Genomic DNA, 25,990 nt, shown 5'->3' with positions numbered 1-25,990 from the left:
TTAACCCTCAGCCCGTTTGTCTGCTTCTCCACCTGGTTGGTTGATTGGATTTTTTCTTCCCCTACATCTTTTATCATCTTGAAGAAGGGGAGACATACCTTGAAGATTAAAGGTAGTTTGAGGATAACTTTCAGAGCAGTTGTACAGGATTTGGACTTTTGAATTCCCAGAGAATGCTATCAGGACTAGAAGACATGAAACAAATATGAAACCTTTAGGTCTTGCCCTCCTCTGGATGCTTATTCCCAAAAGACATGTAGACCACAAAGAAAGTTGTGATTTTTCAAAATGATTAACTTAAGAGCATGGACTGTCAGGTTACGAGAGAGCAAATTGTCACTGTAGTTGCAAGGATTGAGGTGTTTTTTTTTTCCAGAGGCACTAACTGTAAAGGATGGAAGATTAACCAAAGAGAAGAGTGACCAGAGCATTCTGCCCCAATCTATATTAAAAATCAGATGGCCACTCAGTCATATTTATTGGAACCCTGGTAGCAAAGACACTTTGCTAAACAGTGAAGAAAGTAGATGAACAAGGTAGGGTGCACACTGAGGAAAGCAGTTCTCTGAGAGATGCAAGGGAGAATGTGGTAATATTCAAATGCTCAACCAGTCTGGTTCAGGATGGACTCAAGGCTAGAGGGGGCTAGTTTGAAGTAAGTTACATTCATCTATCGAGAGTGGGAGAGTCAGAGGGACTGATGAGGTCACAACCAGCATTATGTTATCACAGAACACCTTTCGGGGCTGTGAGCAGTGGGGAAAGGACCAGGGCATTAGGTTACCTAGGCTATAGAAGACCTGCAGATATGATATTGGCATTTCATCCTAACTGCCCAGGGGACACCAAGAAACTGAGATGAAATAGGGCTAGGTCATTTGGGGCATAGCATTGTGAGAGGGGCAGGGACACGGCATCTGGGGCTGTTAAAGGATATCAGTGATCACAACATGACCTGTTCAAATTCTGGCTTTGGTTTGAAAAGCATGATAGGCACATGTGCATACATGTCTAGAATCTCAACAGGTTGGAGAAATGGAGAAGGGTTTAGAGTGTGACTACATCTCATTGGCAGTGCATTCTCCCTCTCTCTAGTGAGCAAATGTGCTTTCTAGCAGTTAAAAACATCACATTAAATGTATGTAAATCTCCTTAGAAAAATAATTTGTCTTCCTTCAAGCATTCCTATCTAATCCTAGAACTCAGTGGAATCCAAGGTGCCAAAAAGGACCAAGAGGCTGCTAGAGTAATAGCTAGGAGTGCCTACCTTCCCTCCAACTTCTCCTAAATCACACCTGACCAACTTCTGAGTCCCCACTCTAGCCTGTTAGATTCAGTTGTAGAAGTCAAAGCAGCATAATGTTCCAGGGCCAGTGGTCACACTGGGCACCATGCTCCAGGCCATGGTCATGGTAAACATGCAAAGATACTGTGACTCATCTTCAGCTCCCAGCCTCTGTGACACTTGCTCTGAGCAAGGAAATAGGCTTAGCTTTTCAAAGGCCAGGGCTGAAGAGTCCAAAGAGCAGGTGGACCTTTCCTTGCTTGGAGAGAGACAGCTACTTCCTCCCCAGACCCTGCCTCTTTAGGTAGGCATTGTCTCCCTAGTGCTATCCCTTGGTCCACCTACAGTTGTTAGCCAGCTCTTCCAGGCTCTTCCCTCCTGGCTGGTTTGAACCTGGACCATGGGCTTGGACTAAGGGAGAGGCTTGTTCACGGGTCCAAATCCTAAGTGCCGGGGTTGTCTCTTGGCCACTATTTCTAGGAATGAGGCCTCAGGACCTCCAAGATGCTGAGAGTCAAAGTGAAGATATCTTATCTCTGGCTTTTTGGGTTGTTTCTTGGTTGGGAAGGTGTTTCTGGAGCTAGAGTGTTGGGCTGGAGGTAATGATCAGGAGGTGGCTATGGGTGATTTTCCTTTTACTTTTAGTGAACAAAGAGAGGCTTTTAGTTAGATGGTTTATTCTCCTAAATAAGGCCCAAGTCAGAGAAACAGCCAATGATGGTGTGTGGGGGGAGAGAAGCAGGAACTTCACTGACCACAACTTCTTCTTCTCCACTGCCCAGCAGGGCCCTGGTTGGTGTCCCTCTGCATTCTGCTTTAAGAAGAACAGTGCTTTTCTTCCCCTGGCACAGGCACACCTTCCTTTCACCTGCTGTAGCAGTCACAGTGCTCAGTCTGGTACTGTCTCGATGAGCTCTAGGGGGAACAAGTCCTTGTGTGTCTATGAAGGAAGTCGTACAACCCCTGCTTTGAGCTTTGGTCATCCACAATGCTGCTGAGCAACCCAATACCTAGTCGTGCCATGTCCACACCCCCATATGCCCAGCATGTATGATTGTCGCTCTTGATGTGACTGGGACCAGAACTCATAATAGCCCAAGGCTGACCATTGCCATTCCAGGCCTCTGTGCCTCTGTGAATTCACTGCCTCTTCCTTTTCCTCTCTGAAGTGATAAAACAATCTGAGCCCTTGAGAAACCAAACAACCTGCTGTATGGACAGAGGGTGATTTAATTCTTGTTGAATCATTCCTCTTAGAAATAAGTGAAGAAGGAGACATCTCACTCCAATTGAATCAATTAGATTCTCTTCACAGAAATCTACATTTTTAACTCAGATAATTTTAAATATGCATCTATATTAATTCATGTTATGTCAATGTTTTCAAATATATTTAATATACATACTCCTCTATATTGAATATATACCTAATGGAATATATGCATATATGTGTAAATTACTGAAGTAATCATTATCTTCCATGTGCATAAAAAAGTGGAGAAAAACAGTGTAGAGATGGAAACACATGCCATGTATATAGTAGATTCTTATTGTTGCTATAAGAAATTACCACACACTTAAGTGTGGCTTAGAACAATGGTATTTGATTCTATTAAAGTTCTGGAGATCCAAGGTTAAAATCAGTTTCCCCAGGTTGAAGTCCAGGTGCTGGTGCAGCCATTCTTGCTGCTGTAGAGGAAGACCTTCCTTTTTCTCTTTTCCAGCTTTTAGAAGCACATTTTTGGTGCACATCATCCTCTATTGGATAGTAAAATCTCCTGCATGTTTCTTTTTTCTTTTTCTTTTTTAGAGAGATTTTTGCTAGAGCATATGTACACTCACCAGAGAGACAGACAGAAAATGAGAAATAATCCCTTAGGGGGATGGCCATGCCACAATCCTTTCTCCTCCATTCTCTTCTCAGGATTTTGGGCATTCATGCACACATGCCTGTTGTGAGTTTTAAGCAGCTGGATCCAGGACTTGAATCATGGTCAACTACATGGGAGTCCAGCTACATAATCATTATGTAGGGGACCAACAAACATGCTGGTCCCCTAGATGATTTTTATATGACATTTAGAATTACATGTAGGGTTCACCTGGATAATCCGGGACAATCTCACTATCACAAGATATTTAACTTAATCACATTCACAAAATCTTTTTGCCATATAAAATAACAATCACAGGTTTCAAAGATTAAGATGTGTATTAGGGGGCATTATTCAATTTACCACAAGACATATGGAGAAGAACAATACAGAGATATGATTCCTGAGAAATTTATAGGAAGAATAGAGGTTTAGAGGGAAGAGAGTGTTTGCCTTGGTTCCTAAAGGATTTCTAGTTTCTCCTTCTTATTCCTCTGTAGATCTTGCTGTTTCTTATCTTCTGGGGTTCCAACTGCCACTCTTGATTATTATAACAAATACCTATTTTAGTCAGTTATGGCTTATAAATAAATGGTTTTCCATTCAAAAGAGTTGCCTTCTGACAGTCCATTCTGACTGCATCCCAGTCTTCTGTAAGGCTGCAGGATGGTCAGGGTAGGCAGAAAATGCTTTTGGTTTCCAAAAAAAAGTGGATAACTTTCAGGCTAACTTTTATTTCTCCTTCTGAAGTTTTTTCTCCTTACATATTTTCTGATATAGTGGGATGTTAGGAGAGACTGGAATTTTCATACTCTAAATTTATTCCACATATCAACAGTATAATTAAGGGCAACATGCCTAACCCCTGAGAATCTTAATTTCTTTATCTGTAAAATGAAGAAAATAGTATAAGCTTTTTGAAGTTATTAAGAGGACTCCATGCTATATGTATATCTTACATATATATATATATATATATATGTAAGTACACTGTACAAACTCTTATGTGAGTCTTCTTCCTTGTTATAATTTACAGTATTTGTTATGGGTGAAGTTGATCATCTTGAAACATCTGAAAAGATCCAGTAAGAACTGTTTTTCATTACATGTGGTTCAATGTCTTTGACTATTTTGGTTACATCTACAATAGTAAAATGAAAAAGGAAAAACACAACAGCTTTCCATGCTTTACAGAAGAGAGGCTAAACTTCAGAGAGGCTAAGTGTCACCTGATAACAAAACAGCCAGGTTTCAAAATTCAGATGTTCTGATTTCAGTTTAGTATTTTTCATCAGTCCACGAGAGAGAGCATGTGTGTGTAAGACAGTCCAATAATAGAGTTCAGAGAATGGTATTTTCTGTGTGGCTGAACTGTCCCTGATCCAGGACCTTGACTAAGACACTTTGCCTCTGATGTGGTACCTAGCCTGTGCATCTCTTCCAACCTACTTTGGTTTTTCTGGTCTTCAAGCAAACCTTTCCTCCACACTGAGTCAAAAAGTTGAAAAGAACTATTATGAGGAAATAGACTTTGTTAAAGTTCCAAGTTTTCTTTTGCAATAGGGACATAACTTTGCTGATTGCTTCTTTCAAGACTTCATTTACCTTTTCATTTCTTAGACTATAAATGAAGGGATTCAGAAGAGGGGTCACTATGGTGGTGAGGACAGCTGTCACCTTGTCAAAATCCAGCAAATAGCTCTGGTTAAGCCTCATGTACATGAAGATGTTGCTCCCATAGGCAATGGAGACCACAGTGATGTGAGAAGCACAAGTGGAGACGGCCTCTGATGTCCTTGGGCAGAGGGGATGCTCAGGATGGTGGAAATGATGTAGCTGTAGGACACAGTGGTGAGCACCAGTGAGGTCAGGAGCACCAGGGAAGACAAGAGGAAGTTTATCATCTCAAGGAAGTGAGTGTCAACACAGGCCACCTGCAGCAAAGGGGCAATGTCACAGAAAAAAAAAAAGTGGCTAATTTCCTTATGACAGAAAGGCAATCTGGATACTACGATTGTTGGGCACAGCATTGAAAAGAATGCTCCCATCCAGCAGCCCAGGACCAGTAGGAGGCAAACTCTGATATTCATGATGATGGTATAGTATAGCACAGGGGGTTACACGTAGCAGTCAAAGGACATCACCACCAAAAGGATAAAAGCTTCTGAAGAACAGTAAAGGCAGTCAGGGTAAACTCAGCTACCATGGTCTGATTTTGCATGTCCATTGTATGCAATGCCTGGCACACAGCACATCTCTGTATAAATAAGACATAGAGATGAAAGTCAGCTTAAATACATTTTCAACTCTCAACATCTGGACAAAAGTGAAGTTGAAAAAGCTTTGTATCAGAAATCAAGAGTGATTTGTCCTCCTCCTGCTTCTAACCCTAATAACTTTGAATAAATAACATAGCTTTTTTTTTTATTGCAACCTTGGTAGTCACATGTTTACATTTTTTTGGTTGAATTAGGTTATCTCCATGGTTCTATGCTTAGAAGTAGGAGAGGGGAAAAGTCTAGGATACAAAAGAGAAGTTTATAATAACAAAGTGCCTTACTCCATTTTCCAGATTGTTTCTAGGTAATCTGTTTAACATTCTTTTAAGTTATCAAGGAACTCCAAAGAATTCTATCTATTGAAATAAGGTCTTGGTGTCAGTAAAATATCCAGTGTTTTCTCATCTCCCTACTGCTCCTGTGCTCAGATGATAAACTTCCAAACTATTTACTGCTGGGGTCCAGCCTCGGTGGGGGTGGGTTAGTTGAGACTTGTACACAGGAAGGTGACACAGGTGATCAGGAACAGAAATTAGACTAAGACCTCAATGCCTCTTAGCATTTTCTCAGCCAGCCACAGCCAGAGCCAGCTCCAGGCTGCAGCCCAGTGGCTATTAAAACATATGTATTTATTGAGGGATGTTTAGGAAGTAAGGGGGGTGAGGGGTAGTAAAAAATTTACTCTAAGGAACAGGGTATACGAAGCATGGAAACAATAATTATAAAACTTGCTGTTTGTCTTGTCAGATCAGGTCAAATCAATCACAGTTCTCAGGATGAGGAAGTCCATTTGTCTGTTTTATTTTCTTCTTAGATCTTGATTACTGGGAAGGGTCTTTTGAAGAGGAGGCTTTCAGAAAGCTTGATAACTTCAGTCCCAGGACAGCTTGATAACTTCAATCCTGGGCCAGGGCAGCAGCATTGCTGGTTACAAAGGCCTAAATAGAAATCTTGTCTTATTAAGTAAAGACACAGTTAATATATGGACACTATCTATATGTTACATCAAAAGAGGGTGAGTGTCTTACCCATATGGGAAAGGAAGATGATCTTGTAGCTTGGGAGACAACACAGGATGTGTTATTAGCAGTTTTTCATAGTCAACAGCACATAGATGAGAAACTCTTTGTATTTGAAAACTACCTGTTGCTTTAGATAAGAGCTCCCAACTAAGATAGTTAATCTTTCCCTGTAGCCTTCAAGTTTGTTCATGCTGTTGTCACCATCCAGGCTTTTCCTTTTTTAAAAAAAAACATGGGTTTCTGTATTTTGTTTGCTGAGTCTGTCAATTAGTGAGTTCTTTTGTTTTATCTCTGGGTCCCTGTTATGTGGTGAATGTGTTGACTTTGCCTAGCATGAGTTAACTTTGGCCTGTAGCTTTAACAAGGAGTATTTACATAAAACTAGCCTTAAACTTAGTTTTCATATGCTACTAATGCTAATTTGGCTTATACTAATTTGACATAACATATGTTAATTTTGGTTTAAAACAGACAGGTGGGGGAGTCTCAAACTTCCTGGCCCCCGTGTGCCATCTTAGGAAACCACATTCCTACAAGATCACTAACTGGCTTTATCGTAATGGTTGGGGGTGATATTTTACCCTTGCAGGGTACTGTAATAACAGTAAAACTCATGGCAGAGAAATTGACTATAGGCCAGTACAACGACACAGGGGGGGCTCATAAACCGGGCCTTGCCTCATAGTTTCTTCCCAGTCCAGGCCTTGCCTTAGAATGAGAAGCAGCCTCTTTACCAGCTTGTGTTGTCTGCATGGTCCCATCAAATTACCATTGCACAAAAAGCATAAACATGTATGAGCAGACAATGATGCCATTGAGATTTACTTTAAAAATTAGCATAGCACTATAGAGACAAAACAATTTGTAATTCCCCTTCATTTTCCTCTTCATCACTAATGACATTGGAAATTGGTACGTATCTGTAGGCAGAATATATCCTTCCATGTAGCTACAAATCATTTCTCCCACTGTACTTCCATTTCTCTAGTGAATGGTTCTACCACATCCTCAATGGCCTACATTCTCTTTCTTGTCTATGTAGACTTTTATGACCCTGATAGGAACTTGATTCCCCTATGGCACTGTATGAGTCAAACAACTTGAGATCTTCAAAAGCATTATGCTAATTTTTTTTACAACAAAAAATCTGGAATGATTGAAAAGTAATGGAATGACTATTATCAATGCCATAGAGACCATAACAATAGGAGAAAACAGTATGGACAGCTTTTGGTTCCACTGTACTGCCAGCAAATGCACTCTGAGGAGAACTAAAGGCAGCATCATTCTCTTTGTACTCTTGTAAGCTCATAATGGTGCAAAAACCCTCCAAACAAGCAAAACTTAATTTTTTAAATGATTTGAGGGCACACATATGGTCTTCCATATCTAGAGGAACAGCTCTGGACTATCACAGTTATCATATTGCCAAATTAAGGTTGTTATTGGGGGGGGGTCATTTTTCTTCATACCATTTTGTAGATCCTTAGAAAATTGCAAGATTCAAAAGCTAATCAGAAAATGTGGCATAATAGAAAAATTGAGTAGGTTTGAGAGAAAACCTGTTCTGTAATTTTTGCTTGACATCTTATAGCCTTGAAATATTTTTTCTGAAATCTTTTTTTTTTGACAGATTTTTTTTTATGGGGTGTGTATACTCACAGGAGAGACAGAGAGAGAGAGAAAGTGAGAAACTACTCACTGGGGGGATGGCCATATGGCAATCTCTTCTTCTTTATTCTCCTCTTGGAATTTTAGGGACACATGCTTACACACCCAGTGTGAGTTTCAAGCCACCAAGTCTGGGACTTGAACCAGGGTAGGCCAAGAGGGAGTCCAGCACCTTCATCACTACACAACCTGCTGGCCTGTTTTGGTATCTTTTAATGAAATTCCTAAGCACCCTGAATCTTAGCTTCTCCATTTTTAAAATGGGGATGATCATAATGCCAGATTTCAGGGAGCAAAAGGGACCAGATGGCATAAGATGTGGTAAGGGCCGGGAGTGAGAGGCAATCTGAGGTCTTTGCTCCTATCTGTAAAACTGGGAAAGAATTAGTACTGAAGTATAGAAACATTCAATTACATGCTTATGGTACAGTTATTAAATTTGATATCATTCTCCCTGAATTTTTTGACATATTTTGAGCAGTAATTATACTTTATAAAATATACAGAAAAATAAATTTGGGTGAGACTCAGTCATTTAACATATAAATATTGGTAATTACATAATAAAACATACTAACAACACACCAATGGATCATAGAACAACTCGTACTTTCTTCATTTAAATATGTTAAGAATCTCAAACATCAGGTATATTTTTTCTACAGCATACCATTAATTATCCTTTAGATGCTTGTATTGCTTCAATTTTGAATTCCCTATAAATCTTTTAATTTTAGCCTAAGACTCTTCCTCCAATCTTACTTTTAAGACCTTTTCAAGACCACTCAAAATAGTTATTACATTTTTGCTTAAATACTCCATTCTTCTTCCCTTGATTGAAAAACAATCTTTTCATAACTTCTGGTTACTTTTTCCAATTTTTGTCTTAGTCCCATTGAAGATGTCTAAGTCCTGACTTACACAAAGTCCAAGTGTCTTACTATCATTTTATCTTTTGTGTTACATCACCAGTATCTCAGTATTTGAATACTCCTCTGAATTGTATGCAATACATATTCTGGGTCACATTATTGCCTAAGTGGGTTAAAGGGGTATGTGGGGCAATGGATCAAGAAGCCAGTCACAGCTGACTCAAGTCCAGGTCTGCTGGCTTCTATTTTAGGTCTCTGGTAAAATAACCAAAAGCCACTCTGCACTCAGATCTGTTTTTTAAGTTATAGAAATGCAAATTCTCCTGTATCTTCAGTCAATTTCTATTTCTTCTGTGGATTCATCCAGAAAGTTGAAATTATTCAAAACCATGGAATGTGAGGATTGACGAGAATATAAAGGACATATAAACCAAACTAACATATTCTGCAATATCTCTACTAAGTTGTGTCCAGTGATGTTAAAGTCTCTGTTCTTGAAGCTCCTATTCCATTTCAGCAGCAATGAGTGTTAGAAAAATTTATATTTGCATTTGCTAAATCTCTCTTTAACCATTCATCATTTTGTTAGGTACTTACACTTACCCATCTGGCACATTGTGACTTGACTTTAAATATAACTATGTTATCTTTTTCTCCAAAAAAATAATATGACCTCGCCTATATTAAAGCAATTACAATTGTGATTTTTTTTAAAAAAAATGATTTTACTTTCATCTTTAGAGGTTTGGAATAGAATTGCCCTGGGGACTATAGTACAAAAAAATTTAATTATTATTATTGCAGTCAAAGAATGTTAGAAGTGAAGTAACTAATCACAGTTCCAAAGTTAAGATCTCTTGGGAGCCTCTCTTGGGTGCTCTATTTTGTTTATCTTTCTAAAGAAAAATTTAGAGACCAGAGTGAAAGCCTCTGAGAACTAGAAACTTGGAAAACTTAATTTTTTTCCTGAGATATTTATAATGTATTAAATAAACATTAAGCTTTTCTTCGAACTGGAATTGTTACATATATGCATCTTAAAATCCATTTTAGGGACTAGCATATGGTGAAATGGTTATATCACTGGATTCCCACATAGTTGACCACGGTTCAAGTCCTGGACCATGAGTCCAGCTTAGAGCTCATGCTAGGTGCATGTGCATGCTGCCCAAAATCCTGAGAGAAGAATGGAGGATAAGGGATTGCAGTGACCATCCCCCCTAGGGAGTGATTTCTCATTGTCTGTCACTCTGTCTCTTTGGTGAGTTCATGAACCCTATAGCCAAAATCTTTCTAAAAAAAAAAATTCATTTAATTGAGGTTAGATTTACACACAGTAGGTGATTTTATATGAGAAAGTTGTGAAGTTTTGAGAAGTTAAACAGTCACATAGTCACCTTCACCACCACAACAATGATTTAAAATATTTTGATTATTGATACTTCAAAATGTTTTTCTTATGTTCTTTCACAGTAAATGCTCTTTCTCCTTCAAGCCCTTGATAATCACTGTGTTTTCTGTCACTGTAATTTTGAATTTTCTATAATTTTACATGAATAGAAATTTTTAATTTAGTCTTCTGCGTCCAGTGTCTTTCATTATACATGATGCTTTGAGATAAATTTAAGTGTTTCAGGAATCAATGGTTTCTTCTTTTTATACTGAGGAGTATCTATTGTGTAAACTGCATAGATATACCATAGTTTATTATCTATTCATTTGATGATAGACAAATGTTCTATGAGCATTTAAATCCAAGATTTCATCTTAATGTTTGTGATCATTCCTTTTTTATTTTTTAACTTTTTTTTTGAGAGGTTTTTGCTATAGGGCACGTGCGCTCGCCAGACAGACAAAGAGAGACAGAGATACAGAAAGCAAGAAATAACCCCCCAGAGGGGATAGTCACCCCACGATCCCTTCTCTTCCATTCTCCTCTTGGGATCTTGGGCACGCACGCACACACACCCGGCGTGAATTTTTAAGCCACCGGGTCCAGGACGCAAACCGCGGTCGACTACGTGGGAGTCCAGCGACATAGCCATTACGCTAACTGCTGGTTCCCTGTGATCATTCCTTTTGAATAAATCCTTAAGAGTGGAATTACTATGTTGTATGTTAAGTGTACAAATTACTGTTTAATTTGTTGGAGGATTTCCATTATTGTACCACTTTCATTCCTACCAGTAATTCATGAGTCCCACAGATTTACAGCCTTGTCAACATTTGGTGTTGTCATTCTTTTTGATTTAGCCATTCTAGTACATGTATGTTGGGATCATCTGATCTTGTTTGTAGTATGTATTTCTCTGACTAATGGTACTGCAGATCTTTTTCCTTTTTTTTTTTGAGAGTTTTTTTACTATAAGGTGTGTACACTCGCCAGAAAGCAGAGAGAGACAGAGAGATAGAAAGCGAGAAATCAACCACCAAGGGGAAAAGGCCATACTACAATCCTTTCTCCTCCATTCTCCTCTCAGGATCTTGGGCATGCACGCACATGTGCCCAGGCAGATCTTTTCATTATTACAATTGTTGAAATATCTATTCAATTTTTTTTAATTGCAAGTTATTCACTTTCTTATGAACAGATTTCTCTGGAAATAGCTTTGAGAGTAAAAAGGAAACTTTATTTGAGGAACAGTTTTAAACCAGGAAGACATAACTTCTGGCTTAAATAGAAAGCTGGTATTACTGGTACAAGGAAAAGGTCTGGTTTTATAGAGGGAAAGTTCCCACTCACATTCTCTATGCAAAGAAAGGACTCTAACATGTTCCATTCTAGCTGCTCGATGCAAATCATAGTACTCTTGACTCAGGAGCAAAACAGTTCACAGGTTTGGTTTGTGGTCTTTTCAGGAACATACAGTAAGTAGCTGAGTAAGTTAATGGCTGCTAGATGCCTAGTTAACTTAGACCCAGTTAGCCACATCAGACACTTCTGGAATAATTCTGCTCACCCAGAATTAACATTATTAAGTTGTAAGAGCATGAAATATATTTCAGATACAAGTAATTTATCAGACAATGTTTTGCAACGTGTTCTCCCAAAATGTGGATTCTATATTCTTTCTTTTAATAGTTTCTTAGGCATGATTTAATGAAAAAGTAGTGTTGTTTTTGGCCAACAGGTAGCATGGTGGTTAAGGTGCTGGAACCCCCTGGTTCGAGTTCTGGACCTGGCGGCTTTAAACTCATGCTGGATGCATGTGTGTTCTCCAAATCCCTAGAGGTGAATGGAGGAGAAGGGATTGTGGTTTGACTATTCCCCTTTGGGGATGATTTCTCACTCTCTCTCTCTGTGTCTTGCCAGTGAAATAGCAAAAAGAATTTAAAAAAAAAAGAATTGTCATTTTATGATATTAATATAATGTCGATATTTCCATCTGAAGATCAAGCTAAGACTGAATTTCAAATGTTAATCATATATCTATGGGTTGATTAACTTGGCTAATATATAGAGCCCAGAAAAATCAATGAAATTCTTAGAATTGCTTGTGCTGGAACCACTAGAGTTACTCTTCAAGTAATTAAGAAACAAACAATTGCTCATGACAGCTTTAAAAATCAAAACATGAGGTAAAAAGAATGAACAGTTGTTTGGTTTCTGGAGAAGTCATACTACACTAGTGAGATTTCCTGGTCACTATTAATAAAGTTAGCAGGAAAAAGGCTGAATTTGAATGAGACTATAAACAGTAAATTGTTTATAATTTCAAAGAACATTGATTCCATGAGGAATTACCCCGAGGAGTTACCTAAGCCATAGTGGAATAGAACCCTCCCTAAGACCAGTTATCAGAAAATGCCAAGTAAGCAGCATAACTTACAGAGACTAACAGTTTATCCAGAAGGCAACAACATTGCCACTGGGGGATGGCTGCACTTAAAAAGGAAGGTAAATATACTGAACGGGTAGAATTGAGTAGTCTCGTCAGGGCATGAGGCCGTGAGCAATGAACACTGAACTCACAATGAACATTGCAATTTAGCACAGAATTGAAGATCTTCCTGGGAAGTAGGCAATGGATTGGTAATACAGTCTAGAAAATGGATCTTGAATGACATTAACATGAAAAGAACAATAGTGGAGGGCATCAAGTTATGGAAAGCTTTATGAGCATGGATAGGGAAAGTCAAAGTGAGGCCTTTGCAATCCATTCAATAAAAAAGAAATCTTCTAAATTTAGAAAGGCCACAAAGGGAAAATGCTTGCTTGATCACTGGAGGAGGCCTCTTGTGTCCCTCAGATCAGTGCTCATGGAGGCATTCAGGACTACAATGATGGACAGGAAATGTGACGGTGGACAGTGAATGTCCCTCCCTCTCAGGACTTGTGGCATTAAAGCAGCGCTGGACCACTGCAAGAAGCACCTCTAATAGAACAGAAAGAATTATTTCAGTTTGAAAGCTTTACTCATATATAACCTCATCAAAGAACTCAATGTCCTATATGTGTGTACAGTGAGATACATGTAAACTGTATGCACAAAAAAAAGCATCAGATCCAATAAACTTATTTTATACTTTATCATACACAGACTAAGGGACTAATTAAAAATTTGAGTGGATATTTGAAACATCTTACTAAGTTGGGGAGTGATAAAAGACTGAAGTAATCACTTATATGATTGAGTAAACATTACAAGAAGAGCGGGTCACCATTATATAAATTATGGGACATTGTGGAGAAGGTAAGAAGGTAGTGGGGTAGTGACGCAGTAACTTACACACAAATTCTTTCTAATTCTAAAAAATTGTCTTTCCTTTTTCTTCTTTTTTTTAAATAGAGATTTTTGCTATAGGGTGTTTGCACTCGCTGGGGAGACAAAGAGAGAGAGATAGAGACAGAAAGCAAGAAATCACCCCCCAGAGGGATGGCCACACTGCAATCCTTTGTCCTCCATTCTCCTTTTGGGATTTGGGCATGCACATACATGCACCCAGCATGAGTTTCAAGCCACTGGTCTGGGTCTGAACCACAGTCAGTCATGTGGGAGTCCACTGACATAACCACTATGCTATCTGCTGGCTCCCTTTCTTCTCTGTCTGATCTTGTAGTATAGGCCCTAAACTTTATTCACAAATTCCACAGCAATAATCAATTGGTTAAAATGACACTATGACCGTACCTGTAAATATTTCTTTCCAATTTCTAGCAGAATTTTGGAATGGTTTATTCCTCCTGTTCTCCTCTGTAGCCTGGTATTAAAGGTTCCCATCTCTTTCCTACAGAGTGGACAGATATTTCTGTGAGGTTCTGCTTATTCAATCCTACTCCTTATGGTTGGGATGGGTGAAGAGGAAATATTGGCTAGAATCATTCTTATTTCAAATTTATTGATTTTACATTCAATGTAAAATGCTCCATAGGTAAAGGCACTTGTGACTATCCTAGTGGGAGGGTGTGGATGAAAATAATGACAGATGACAATGGGAAAGGAGAAGTGAACATGGATAGAAAGGAAACCTGTAAATGAATAACACAAAAAGGAAAGTCTTATTTTATGTGGTACCTCATGAAAAACAGAGTAAGAGAATAATTATCTTTGCTGTATCTATAGAAAACTATAAAGGCAAAGCCATTTGCTTGTGAACACCAGTTTGCTTGAAGCTAGAGGTCTAGAATGAATTCAGGCTGAAATGAGGAACATTATTATATAAATTCTATGGGAATTTATAAGTAGAGAATAAAATTTTCATAGGTGCTTCCTAACTTTCCAGGCCTTGTGCACATATTAAAAACAATTTAGAGGACCAGCAGGTGGTCTGGTGGTTAAGGCACTGGATACTCCCACATGGCTGACCACAGTTCAAGTCCCAAACCTGGTGGCTTGCTTTCTCACTTTCCCTCTTTCTCTCTCTACATGTCTCTCTCTGTCAAATGAAAAATAAATGAATGAATAAATAAAATTTAATAAATAATTATTTTTAAAAACTGATTTATCTATTAGTCCGAAGAGTAACAGTAATCCCTGTTCAAGTTGCCTGGATATTACCCATCAGAGGAAGATGGCGTTACTTAACTTGGTGTCACCCTGCTATATTGAAGATAGTAATATATGTAGTACACACTCATTGGGAATAATAAAAATGTTTTGTCTGGAGATGTAACATGTATTGCGCCTCTTATGGGTACGAAGAGGATGTTGTTTGAAACAAAGGCATGAACCACCATGCACCCATGAGCCTGTCGTCATCTGCAGAGAAGCACCTGGGTGAAATGGACTGCAGTGTCTGCTGCATGGCCCTCTTATCATATCCCTGCAACCTGTGAGTGTGCTTTTGTGGATGGATGGTAATAAACAAATGAAAGATTTTTTTTTTCTTTTTTGGGAGATTTTTGCTATAGGGCATAAGGATTGGCTCAAGAGACAGAGAGACAGAAAGTGAGAAATCAGACATCATTTTCCAGGAGTGATGGACATGCCACAATCCTTTCTCTATTCTCCTGATTTGGGGTGCACAGCACATGCACACAGTGTGTTTCAAGATGCCAGGTCCAGAATTTGAACTGCTATTGGCCACGTGGGAATCCAGCACCTTAATCACTATGCCACCTGTGGGCCCCCAAAGTACCTAACAAGCTCAAAATGGTGCTAGTTTAGGTGTGAGTAACTTGGTAGATTCACACTATTTGTGATGTTTACTGAGGGCACTTATGTGAATTTTTTGGGCACACACAAAGAAAGACTTATTTGTAGGTCATTATTATATGACATAATGTTGGAGAACTCTATGCTTTTGGTTCAAAAATGAATGCTCAAACTCCAATTAAGCAAAAAAAAAAAAAAAGAGAGAGAGATAAAGAATGAATATACTAACCTTGACTGAAATGCCCTAAAATAGCTTTGCACAAAATTGGGACAGTGTAGTTCGACAGCCAGCTAGATCTTTTTCTAAAAAAAAAAAAAAAAAAAGAAGGAAAGAAACCTACTGAGAAAAAAGATATATTTGCCCAAATTGGCTATTAAAGGGTTGTTGTTTCAGGACTATGGTAAAGGACTCCAAACAGCCTGAACAGATAATGTGACTTAGAAATAAACAGATCAGTTCAATGATAGACAATGTCTAGAGGACTAAGATGAGAAACTGTGTGTATGCATGTCATTGAGAATGTTCCTTCATGCCAAGGTCCAGTGTCGGTGGGGGTGGGTTAACTCATCAGAGGTGGCACTAGAAAGAAAGACTGAGGCCTCAGTGCCTTTTCATGCATGTCCTGAGTCAGATACCCCCAGAGATTGATCTCTGTGGAGTGACAACTGCTAGGAATCATCGTGCCTTTTTTATTGAAAATGTGATAGATGCAAGTGAGTGGATGAGGGGCTATGTATTTTAATTATTAGTTTATAAAGTTTTAACAATAGGGAACATAGGTTCCATTCAGGATTGGATTAAAGGTGGGTCTATTGCAGTTCTACAATTGTTCGTTTGAAGTAGGCAGGTCTTCATGGAATGCAGTTTTGGGAAAGCAGCTCCAGCAAACAGAGATAATTATTAGCCGATGCTCGGCGGCAGTCATCTTGTGATTACTGAACACGATGCTAAGAAAAGAAAATCTCAAGTATAGATATTAGTTCTTATGGATCTCAGTAATGAATGATACTTATATAATTTTATAGGGACCTAAAATTTAATTTAAGGAATCCTAATATATTTATCTATTTCACTTGGTGAGGGTGGGGGTGTCCTGGGCAAGTTTTGGCCTAATCTTATTTTATGTAAAGAAACTATTCTTTTTAAGATTATGTTAAATGTATTTTGAAGAGCCTTCCAAAGGTGAAGAAGATTTCTGCCTAGATGTGACTTCAGCACACCCTCTACTGTGACTGCAGGGATGAAGCACTGTAATTGACAGTAGGTGATCAGGGCAAAGGGGAGTGATCAGGGGACTTTTGGGAAATCTTATCATATACTCATGATACATAAGAGAGCTATGTAGAGAGCTATGTAATTCCTTTATAGTAGTATATCAGGGAGTCGGGGGGGGGGTCACTTCCCAGCAAGGCTACCACAGTCTCTGGAGCATACAACAAGCGGCCTTGCCAACATGCTGAGTCGATCCAAGCTTTGCTCATAGGTCAAGGGGCGTACAGCAGCAGCCTTGCCAATATGCTGAGCCGACCAAAGCTGTGCTCAAAGGTCAAAGGCTCAAAACAGATCCTGGAGCCCCACCAGGTTGGACTCCTGAACATTCCAGAACATTCCTGGGGCTCCCTGGAGGAAAGGACCTGAGGTCCTGGTAGTAGATGCACAGGCATGAGCATCTCAGGGCTGTTGTGGGAACTTGTAAGTGGGAAGTGATGTTTTTACAGATGCTGTCTAACATTCCAGGCCTTATACACTGCATAAAATCTTGACATATCGGGACAAGCAGATGGCAGAATGGCTATATCACTAGACTCTCATGTTGTCAACTGTGGTTTGAGTCCTGGACCTGGTGGCTTAAAACTCACACAGGGCATGTGTGCCTGTGTGCCCCAAATCCCAGGATTACTGCATGGTCACCCCTGGGGAGTAATTTCTCACTTTCTATCTCTCTGGTGAGCCCACACATCCCATAGCAAAAACAAAACAAAACAAAACAGAACAAAACAAAACAACAAAGCTTTCAAACCACCACCCCCCCCCCCAAAAAAAAACTGGACTTATCTGTTATTCTAAAGAGTAAGAAGTTGGTCAAGTTGCCTGGATATTGCCTGTCAGAAGAAGATGGCATTACTCAAAAAAGAATGTGGTCAATGGAAAGCCAGTCTTTCCAGCAGGGAGCAAGACAGACATCCATGCTCAAGAGATTTGGAACCCAGAGGTAATGGCAACTCAGCCCTAGATTCATATTCCAAGCCATCATAAACATTTGGTGTATGGACAAGGATTGTTTTTGCTAGAAATGATGAGAAAATGCTACAGGAATTTTGATTTATTTTGTAATAATATAACTCATAAAAATGTAACTTATTTCAATATTAATGTGATTGGTAAGATTAATTTTATTGATTTTAGTAAGATATATACATAAGAATATATATACATGTATATATATAATTGTTATATATATATGACATATATATGTTGTATATGTGTATATATGTATATATATATTTCTTTGCTATAGGATGTGTGCACTCATTGGAGATACAGAAAGAGAGACAGAGAGTAAAAAATCATCCCTCCTCTGAGCAGATGGCTACATTGCAATCTCTTCTCCTCCATTCTCCACTCAGGAACTTGAGCTTGTACGCACATGCACCTGGGGTGAATTTAAGCAGCTGGGTCTGGGATTCAAACCACGGTCACTCTGTGGGAGCCCAGCAATGTAACCATTACACCATCTGCTGGTCCCAAGAATTTTGATATTCTTACTCTAAATTATTGGATATTGAATTAATGCCTCCTCTGATCTTCTTTCAATGGAAACTGATTGACTAGAGAAATAACTAAACAAATTAATATGCAATTAATTGTCATATTGAATAAGTCTATTGGTACTTTTTATAAAGTTCATATTTTAGCGGTTAAAAATCTAAAGAAGATGTAAAGCTTATTTGTGCATGATGACAAACATATTGGTTCTAGAATATTTAGGAAATTTAAACATTTTTTTAAAGCAGTGTCTACGTTTCTTTGGTCAAATGATTAATTTTTTGTTTTTTATTATGTGATTGCTTTGTTTTTGCTAGAACACATGCATATGCTTACCAGAGAGAGACAGAGAGAGACAGAGAACAGAGAGCATCACATGGGGAATGGTCACACTGCAATTCCTCCTCTCTCCCTCCCTTTGGGATTTGGGTACATGTGCACCCAAGCCCAAGGTATTACAAGCCATTGGGTCTGAGACTTTAGCCCTGAGGTTGGCCAAGCGGGATCCAATTACCTTAAACCATGAAGCTACAGAGTTGTTCCAATTTCTTGGCTTTTTATCCTTCTTTTTTTTGTTTGTTTTTTTGTTTGTTTGTTGTTGTTGTTTGTTTGTTTTTCTAGTTTATAAATGTTACAAAAGGTGAAAAGAAAAGAAACACAACATAAGAGATTTGTTTGGCTTTGGTACCAGAAGGTACTGACCTCATAAGATGAGTTTGAAAATGTTCCCACCTCTTTCACTTTTTGGAAGAATTTGGTAAAGATGGGTGCTATACCTTCAATTTGTCCTGCCCAAATTCATGTGTTCAGTCATCAAAACAGGATTAAGAGAGTTAAAACCAATCTAATGATGGTATCAAAAGCTGAGAACTTTGGAAGAGATGAGTGATGGGGTGGGTAGTGCAGGGCAGCAATGGAGTTTCGGGTGCACATAGAGAGAAAGTAAAGTAGCGAGAACACCTCACTCACATGGACCCGGTCATCTCTGCGGAAGAGCCAGCCCTCTGCTGGAAGTTGGGCCCTGGACCCTGGACCCTGGGCCTCCAGACTGTGAGCTGAATAAACCTGTATTTCTTCATAAAATCATCCAGACCCAGACATTTCTTTTAGCAATGCAATAGTGGACTGAAGCCATGGGTATTCATTCTCTAGATGTTTGGTAGAATTTTTCTACGATGCCACTGAGTCTGGTTTTCTATTTCTTCATTTCAAAATTTTTGATTACTGATTTAATCTTTTTTTCTTTTTAATTCTTTTGTTCTTAGCAACTACCAGGCATCTTTTTAAATTATTATTTATTTATCCTTATTTATTACTATTATAATTTTTTAATAGTTTGCTATAGGGCACATGTGCTCCTCAGAGAGAGACAAAGAGTGAGAGAAGGAAAGTAAGAAAGCAAGCCACCAATCCAGGACTTTAACTGCAGTTGGCCATGTAGGAATCCAACACCCTAGCCACCACACATGCTGGCCTCCCCCAGGCATCTTAGGTACACTGGTTCCCTCAATATTCTGGGTGAGGCAGGATAAGTAGGTCTCTCAGAATGCACTGGATATCTACTTCAGCCACCTCTTCCCCCAGAACACATGGAGAGTTCTGGGCTGTGAAGTGCTAGCTTTTGGAGGGGGCTGATGTATGTAAAGTGAAACCACTCTCATTACCCATTTTAAAGCGATTGTTTCTGGTCATGTGTCCTGTTGTGCAGCTGCTTTGTAATTGGGCTCTGGTATTCTAGAATTAGAAAGTTCCGAAAATTACTTTGTAAAATATGTGAATCTGTGGGCCAGATAGTGGCATGGTGGCTGGCTGGATCCCACATGACTGGTTCATATGCCAGTCTTAAATCAGCATTTCTGTAGGCAAATAAGGGCTGGGAGAATTGAGGCTGGTACTTTGTATTCTGTCATCTTGCTGATGTAACTTTCAGATTCTCTTTTTCATAAAACTTATTTTTATTCAAAGTAGAGAGCACACATGTGCACACAAGAGAAAGAGAGAGAGAGAGAGAAGCACTCCTAGACAGGATCACATCATGCTACAATCCGCCTTCTCCAGCCCTCCAGCCTGTCAGCGTCTTGGGCATGTGGGCATGTGCTTGGCATGTTTTTAGGCCAATCCAGAGATCAGAACCACTTAGGCTGTGTGGCTTCTGGTACAGCCGTTCAGTTTGCTACTGACCACACCACCAGGCTGGACCTACGATTCCCTCTTGAGTTGCCCCACTCATATGACACCAAAACATGTCAGGTGGTGCTTTATAAATATCCAAGAGTAATGCATTCTTCCAAAAGTGTACAGAATTTTCACTTGAGGTGGCCCCCAAATCTCGTGACAGTCATCTTTTGTTGATGTGTTAATTTATGATTTTTATATTAAGAATTTTTATTCTGCCCACAGCTGTGATTTATTTACATTGGATAAGGGACTGAGAGTCTCAGATCAATTACTGTTTTTTAGTTACCAGGATTACTTAGGAACTTCATCACTAACTTGCTGCAGGAGAGGTAAGTAAGCCCCAAACGGTAAATGTTGTGATCAGCTCACTTTGACTCAAGATGTTTCCCTGAGGATTAAGGGATTTTGAATTTAAAGAAAATTCCTTAGGGCATTTAACTATACTAATACGGCAAAGAAATGCCTTTTTTTTTTGTTTTTTAAGACATGAAGTTTTAGATATTTATTCTTATTGCAAAAGCAGACACCACACTAAAGAACATGAGCCTTAGAGTTAAACAGACTTGGGACCAGCAGATACTATAATGATTACGTTTACTGGACTCCTAAGTACTCAACCACTGTTCGAGTCCCAGACCTGGCAGCTTAACATTCACACCAAGATCCTGAAAGAAGAATGGAGGAGAAGAGATTTTGTTGTGACCATCTCCTCTAGGGGATGGTTCCTCACTTTCTGTCTCTCTGTCTCTCCAGTGAGCACATGCGACCTATACCAAAAATCTCTTTCTCTCTAAAAAAGAGTTAAACAGAATAAAATTTTATCTTAGTCCAGCAAACATGTGAGTCACTTCTCAGAATTCTAACCATCAGTGAATGAAATGAACTTAATGAATTTAACTGAACTCTTGGGAACATTTTTCATTTCATTTTAAAAATGGCAATGTATATATCTGGGCACAGAAAATGAAGGAAATGCAGAAAAGTAGAGTGGTGAAAAGAAAATTCTGCCCATTGTGGCACTGAAATTGATCTGTGTTAACTATCGGTAGTATTTCCTTTCAGTCTATGAGGAATTTTAAGTGCAAGTTAGCCATGAATAGATGAAGAAGTTTTGAAAATCCCAGAGGGTTTCAAGTGCTTGATAAAAGCAGATACTGCTACTTGAATCTTACCTTCATCAGGATCTCGATACCATGTGCATGAACATAAATCATTTGAAATTAGCATCTTATTTTATAGGTTGGAAACTTGTGTTAAAGAAATGTTTTCCAAATGCTCTGGGGGTGTGTCTGATGGTCTGCTCTATCTCAGATCAACAGTGAGAGTGGCTAAATATGTGGAAAACAGAGGGAGCTATTGGGGAGCTCAGACAGTAACTGATAGTGTGGGTTCTTCCTCACAACGATGAATTATAAACCCAACTGTTTAAGTGTGTGCATGTATTTGGTTGGGTTTGATTTAATAACACGGATTCATGGTGGGACATAAGTCCCAGATTAAACCCAAAACAAATCTCAAGGCCCCTAAATTGAACTTTTGTTTGTTTTTACTATAGGGTACATACACTCACCAGAAAGAGACAGAGAGAGAGAAGGAAACTGTGAAATCACTTCCCAGAGGGATGCCACACCACAGTTCCTTCTCCTCCATTTTCCTCTCAAGATTTTGGACTATGCGATATCTCAGTAGGAGGGTTACCACTAAGGATCTAACTGTGGAGCTGTTGGGGCAGGCCCAAGGAAATAAGGGCTGCTGTGTACTGAGGGCTGTGGGAGAGACACACAGCTCTGGGTTTGGGTGTTTCCACACTCACCATTACCTGCAGTGAGAGGAGACAGAGTGCGATAAACCTGACATTGTTAAAGAGGTAGTATGATTCACTTGGCAAGAAAAGGGGATGTTTGACATTTCATGCTATGCAGTGACCTAGTCAGAAATGGGTGTTTCATGAGATTGTTTGTGTTCAGTGAGACAAAAACGTGGTTGTGACCATCAGGACAGCTTGTAAAATAATTGGGCTTGAGTCCTATCATTGAACATCGGTGCAGTTCTGGATATCAGGAACTCTCTTGTCTCCCCTCCCCAGGTGCATGCATGCAGGAGGGAGAAGCAGAGAGAGATAAAGAAAGCACCTCCAATGGAACTTGCATGTCACTGTCATTTTTCCCTCCATTTCTCCATCTTTTTAGGATCCCAGGCATGTGCACATGTGCCTGGTATGTTTTTCAAGCTGCTGGAGCCAGGATTTGAACCTTGGCTATAGGATCTGGGTCTTTTTGTGCAGCACTTAACCACTGTGCTGTGGGGCCAGTCCTTCTTATTTTCTTGTATGTTATGATAGTCCGTACAGTGGCAATGTTATGTTCACTACTTTGGTTTAACTCTTGCTTACATTCTTAAGGTTGTTGAACACCTCACCCCTCTTCTACATAGATCAGTCCTTCTTACCATCTGAGATACTTGGCAATGGTGACATGGCCGTACTTCTCTTTCTAGCTTTCCATCCTAATGGCCCTCCACATCCTGCCCCTTCCTGGCTACAAGGGGCACACTGCTTTGTTGCCTTTTCTGACTAATAAAGCCTCTGCATATAAAAGTTAATGAAAATACCTGTACACACAGTTGCAGAAAATTATAGCAACTTGAAAAGTTGATTTCTTGGGGCCAGTGGGTGGCATGGTGGTTAAGGCGACAAGATCCCACATGGCTGCCTGTGCAGCTCAAGTCCTAGACCTGGTGGCTTAAAAAACATGCTAGGAGTGTGTGCATGAGTGCCCAAAATCCCAAGAGGGAGAATGGAGGGGAAGGGATTACAGCATGACCATCTCCCATGGGTATTGCTTTCTCCTTTCTTCTTCCTCTGTCAAGTGCACTCAAATTAAGAAAAAAAGGAGAGAGCGAGAGAGAAAGGACTATTAATTTATGATATGATAAAGTGCTAGATAACCTTTGTTTGGGCCAGAATATTTTCCTTCAAATAGGCAAGCTGCACAGAAAGCAAATACAGGTACAAAGGTCCTTGGTGAATCTAAAGTCAGAATGAAGGACATTATAACACAAACAAGCTATTTAATGGAATGAGGTAAAGATAGACACAACCCGAGGCTGCAGGCACCACAGCAGGCATATACCTGACTTGCATATAGGATAGAATTTTCTCTAGAAATAGTACATGAAAGCCTTATAAAAATGTTTATTTCTTTTTTCTATGAGTGAGAGAAGTAGAGACAGCGTCCCTGACAGGGTCTTGGTATCGTGCCCCACACCGGCCTCAGCCAGCCCCAGGTAATGGGCTCATACATGCCTGGTATAATCAATAAGTCCCTGGAAGTGAACCTAGAACCTTCCCACATGGATCAGCCTCACAGAACTTTTATGACTGTGCTGCCATAGGCCTTATAAATACTAATTTTTTAATTCATCAATATCTTAAACTTGTTTCAATACCATATTGGCTACAAAATTAAAATTATTACCTCTTAACACAGTCAAGATCACCAAAAGAAGATAGCTCAGGGCTGGTGAGCTTCCTAGTTTCCATCCCACCAATCTGCATGTGATGAAAATGCTATTTTTATAAGACTGATTCTATTTGAGAGCCACAAGTGCCCTGTACAGTAAACAGAACAGAAATTCCTCCTATCATTTTACAGATGAGCAAATGGATGTTTGGGGCAGTAATTTAACTAAGTCTATAGACACTTAGTTACTAAATAAATACTAGACACTAACTTTTGGGACCCAGGATCTGGAGTTTTCTGCGATCCTACATTACTGTATGCAAAACATTTCAAAGGCAAAGAGGACATACATCTTTACTTTTTCTCTTGGCTTCTCTTAGTAAGGTTATAATACTGCGCCATTAATGGTGCATTGTTCTTAGTCATCCTGCCTCATACTTGGAGGCTTTGGTCCCACTTCTGTGCCACTGTTTGCACAGAACAAGGAGCCGTTAGAGCAGCACAGATTCGATGTTCTGGAATTGCTTAATATCAGGTTCCTTTGGAATGTGGTAAAACTAACCTGCTAATTGACTCCTTCAAGACTTCCTTTACCTTTTCATTTCTCAAGCTATAAATGAAGGGATTTAGAAGAGGGGTCACCACTGTAGTGAGGACAGCTGTCACTTTGTCAAAATCCAGCGAATAGCTCTGGTTAGGCCTCACGTACATGAAGATAGAGCTCCCATATGCAATGGAGACCACAGTGATGTGAGAAGCACAGGTAGAGAAGGCCTTCTGACGTCCTTGGGCAGAGGGGATGTGCAGGATGGTGGAAATGATGTAGCTGTAGGACACAGTGGTGAGCACCAGTGAACTCAGGACCACCAGGGAAGACAAGAGGAAGTTTATCAGCTCAATGAAGTGGGTGTCAACACAGGCCACCTGAAGTAAGGGGGCAATGTCACAAAAGAAATGACTAATTTCTCTAGTACAGTATGGTAATCTGGACACTATAATTGTTGGACACAGCACGGACACAAAGGCGCCTACCCAGCAGCCCAGGACGAGCAGGAGGCAGACTCTGCTGTTCATGACAATGGTATAGCGCAGGGGGTTACAGATGGCCACGTAGCGGTCAAAGGACATCACTGCCAAGAGGATAAACTCCACTGTCCCCAGAAAGAAGTAGAAATACGTTTGTGTGATGCAGCCAGCAAAGGATATGGTCTTTCTCTCTTCTAAGAGACAAGCTAGCAACTTTGGAGCAATGGTAGTTGTGAACAAAATGTCCAGAAATGACAGATTACTGAGGAAGAAGTACATTGGGGTTTGAAGACGATTGTCTGTCCATATTAAGGAAATGATAATAATGTTTCCTGCTATTGTGAGCATATAAACCAGCAGGAGAATGGCAAATAGCAAAATCTGAAGCTCTTGGACAACAGGAAAGGAGACCAATGTGAATTCAGTCACTGTGGTCTGGTTTTTCATGACCATTTTCACCTGTGGGGCATGGAAACAGAAGAAATTAGAGTAGTTTAAAATGTCTTTCAAGTTTTTTACGATCTTGCTAAATATTGAGTAGAGAGATGAGTCCAGAGGGCAGGAATCCTAGTGACTCTCTACGTGACCTTGGGCACATGAAAGGGTTTCAGTTAATGAAGTAACAAGAAATAGGTATTGAAAATATGGATGAGTGATCAAGAAATGGGGCATAGTTTACATGTGTAGTTTGTGTTCAGAAGAAACAAAAAAGGAAATGGAAGTGAGATGGAAAGAAAAGCAGAGATTCAAACACCAGAGGGAAACATGGAGACTAGTCAGAGAGCATGGGCAGATCACCTCCATAAGAACTATATAAAGTGACTGTCAGCTTCTTGGCAGCCCTAATGGAAACCAAAAATTATTAAATAATAAGTTCAAAATGTGGTGAGAAAATAATTTCCAACTTGGAATTATAGATCCAGCAAGATGATTTTTCATTGTGAAATAAATATATTATG

At 39.5% G+C, this 25,990-nt stretch overlaps 1 protein-coding gene and 1 pseudogene across 1 annotated transcript; both read right to left on the bottom strand.

Moving 5' to 3' along the window:
• On the bottom strand, positions 1 to 23,020 carry LOC102474074 (olfactory receptor 6M1-like; annotated as a pseudogene).
• A 1,516-nt stretch (positions 23,021 to 24,536) lies between these two features.
• On the bottom strand, positions 24,537 to 25,478 carry LOC102473668 (olfactory receptor 6M1-like). The gene has a single exon (XM_006163693.1). The coding sequence runs from the start codon at positions 25,476 to 25,478 to the stop codon at positions 24,537 to 24,539; it is 942 nt and encodes a 313-aa protein (XP_006163755.1).
• Positions 25,479 to 25,990: the final 512 nt, after the last annotated feature.

This window comes from Tupaia chinensis, unplaced genomic scaffold, assembly GCF_000334495.1.
Source record: "Tupaia chinensis unplaced genomic scaffold, TupChi_1.0 Scaffold142833_1, whole genome shotgun sequence".
NCBI lineage: Eukaryota > Metazoa > Chordata > Mammalia > Scandentia > Tupaiidae > Tupaia > Tupaia belangeri.
This window is presented reverse-complemented; position numbering and strand designations above follow the sequence as displayed.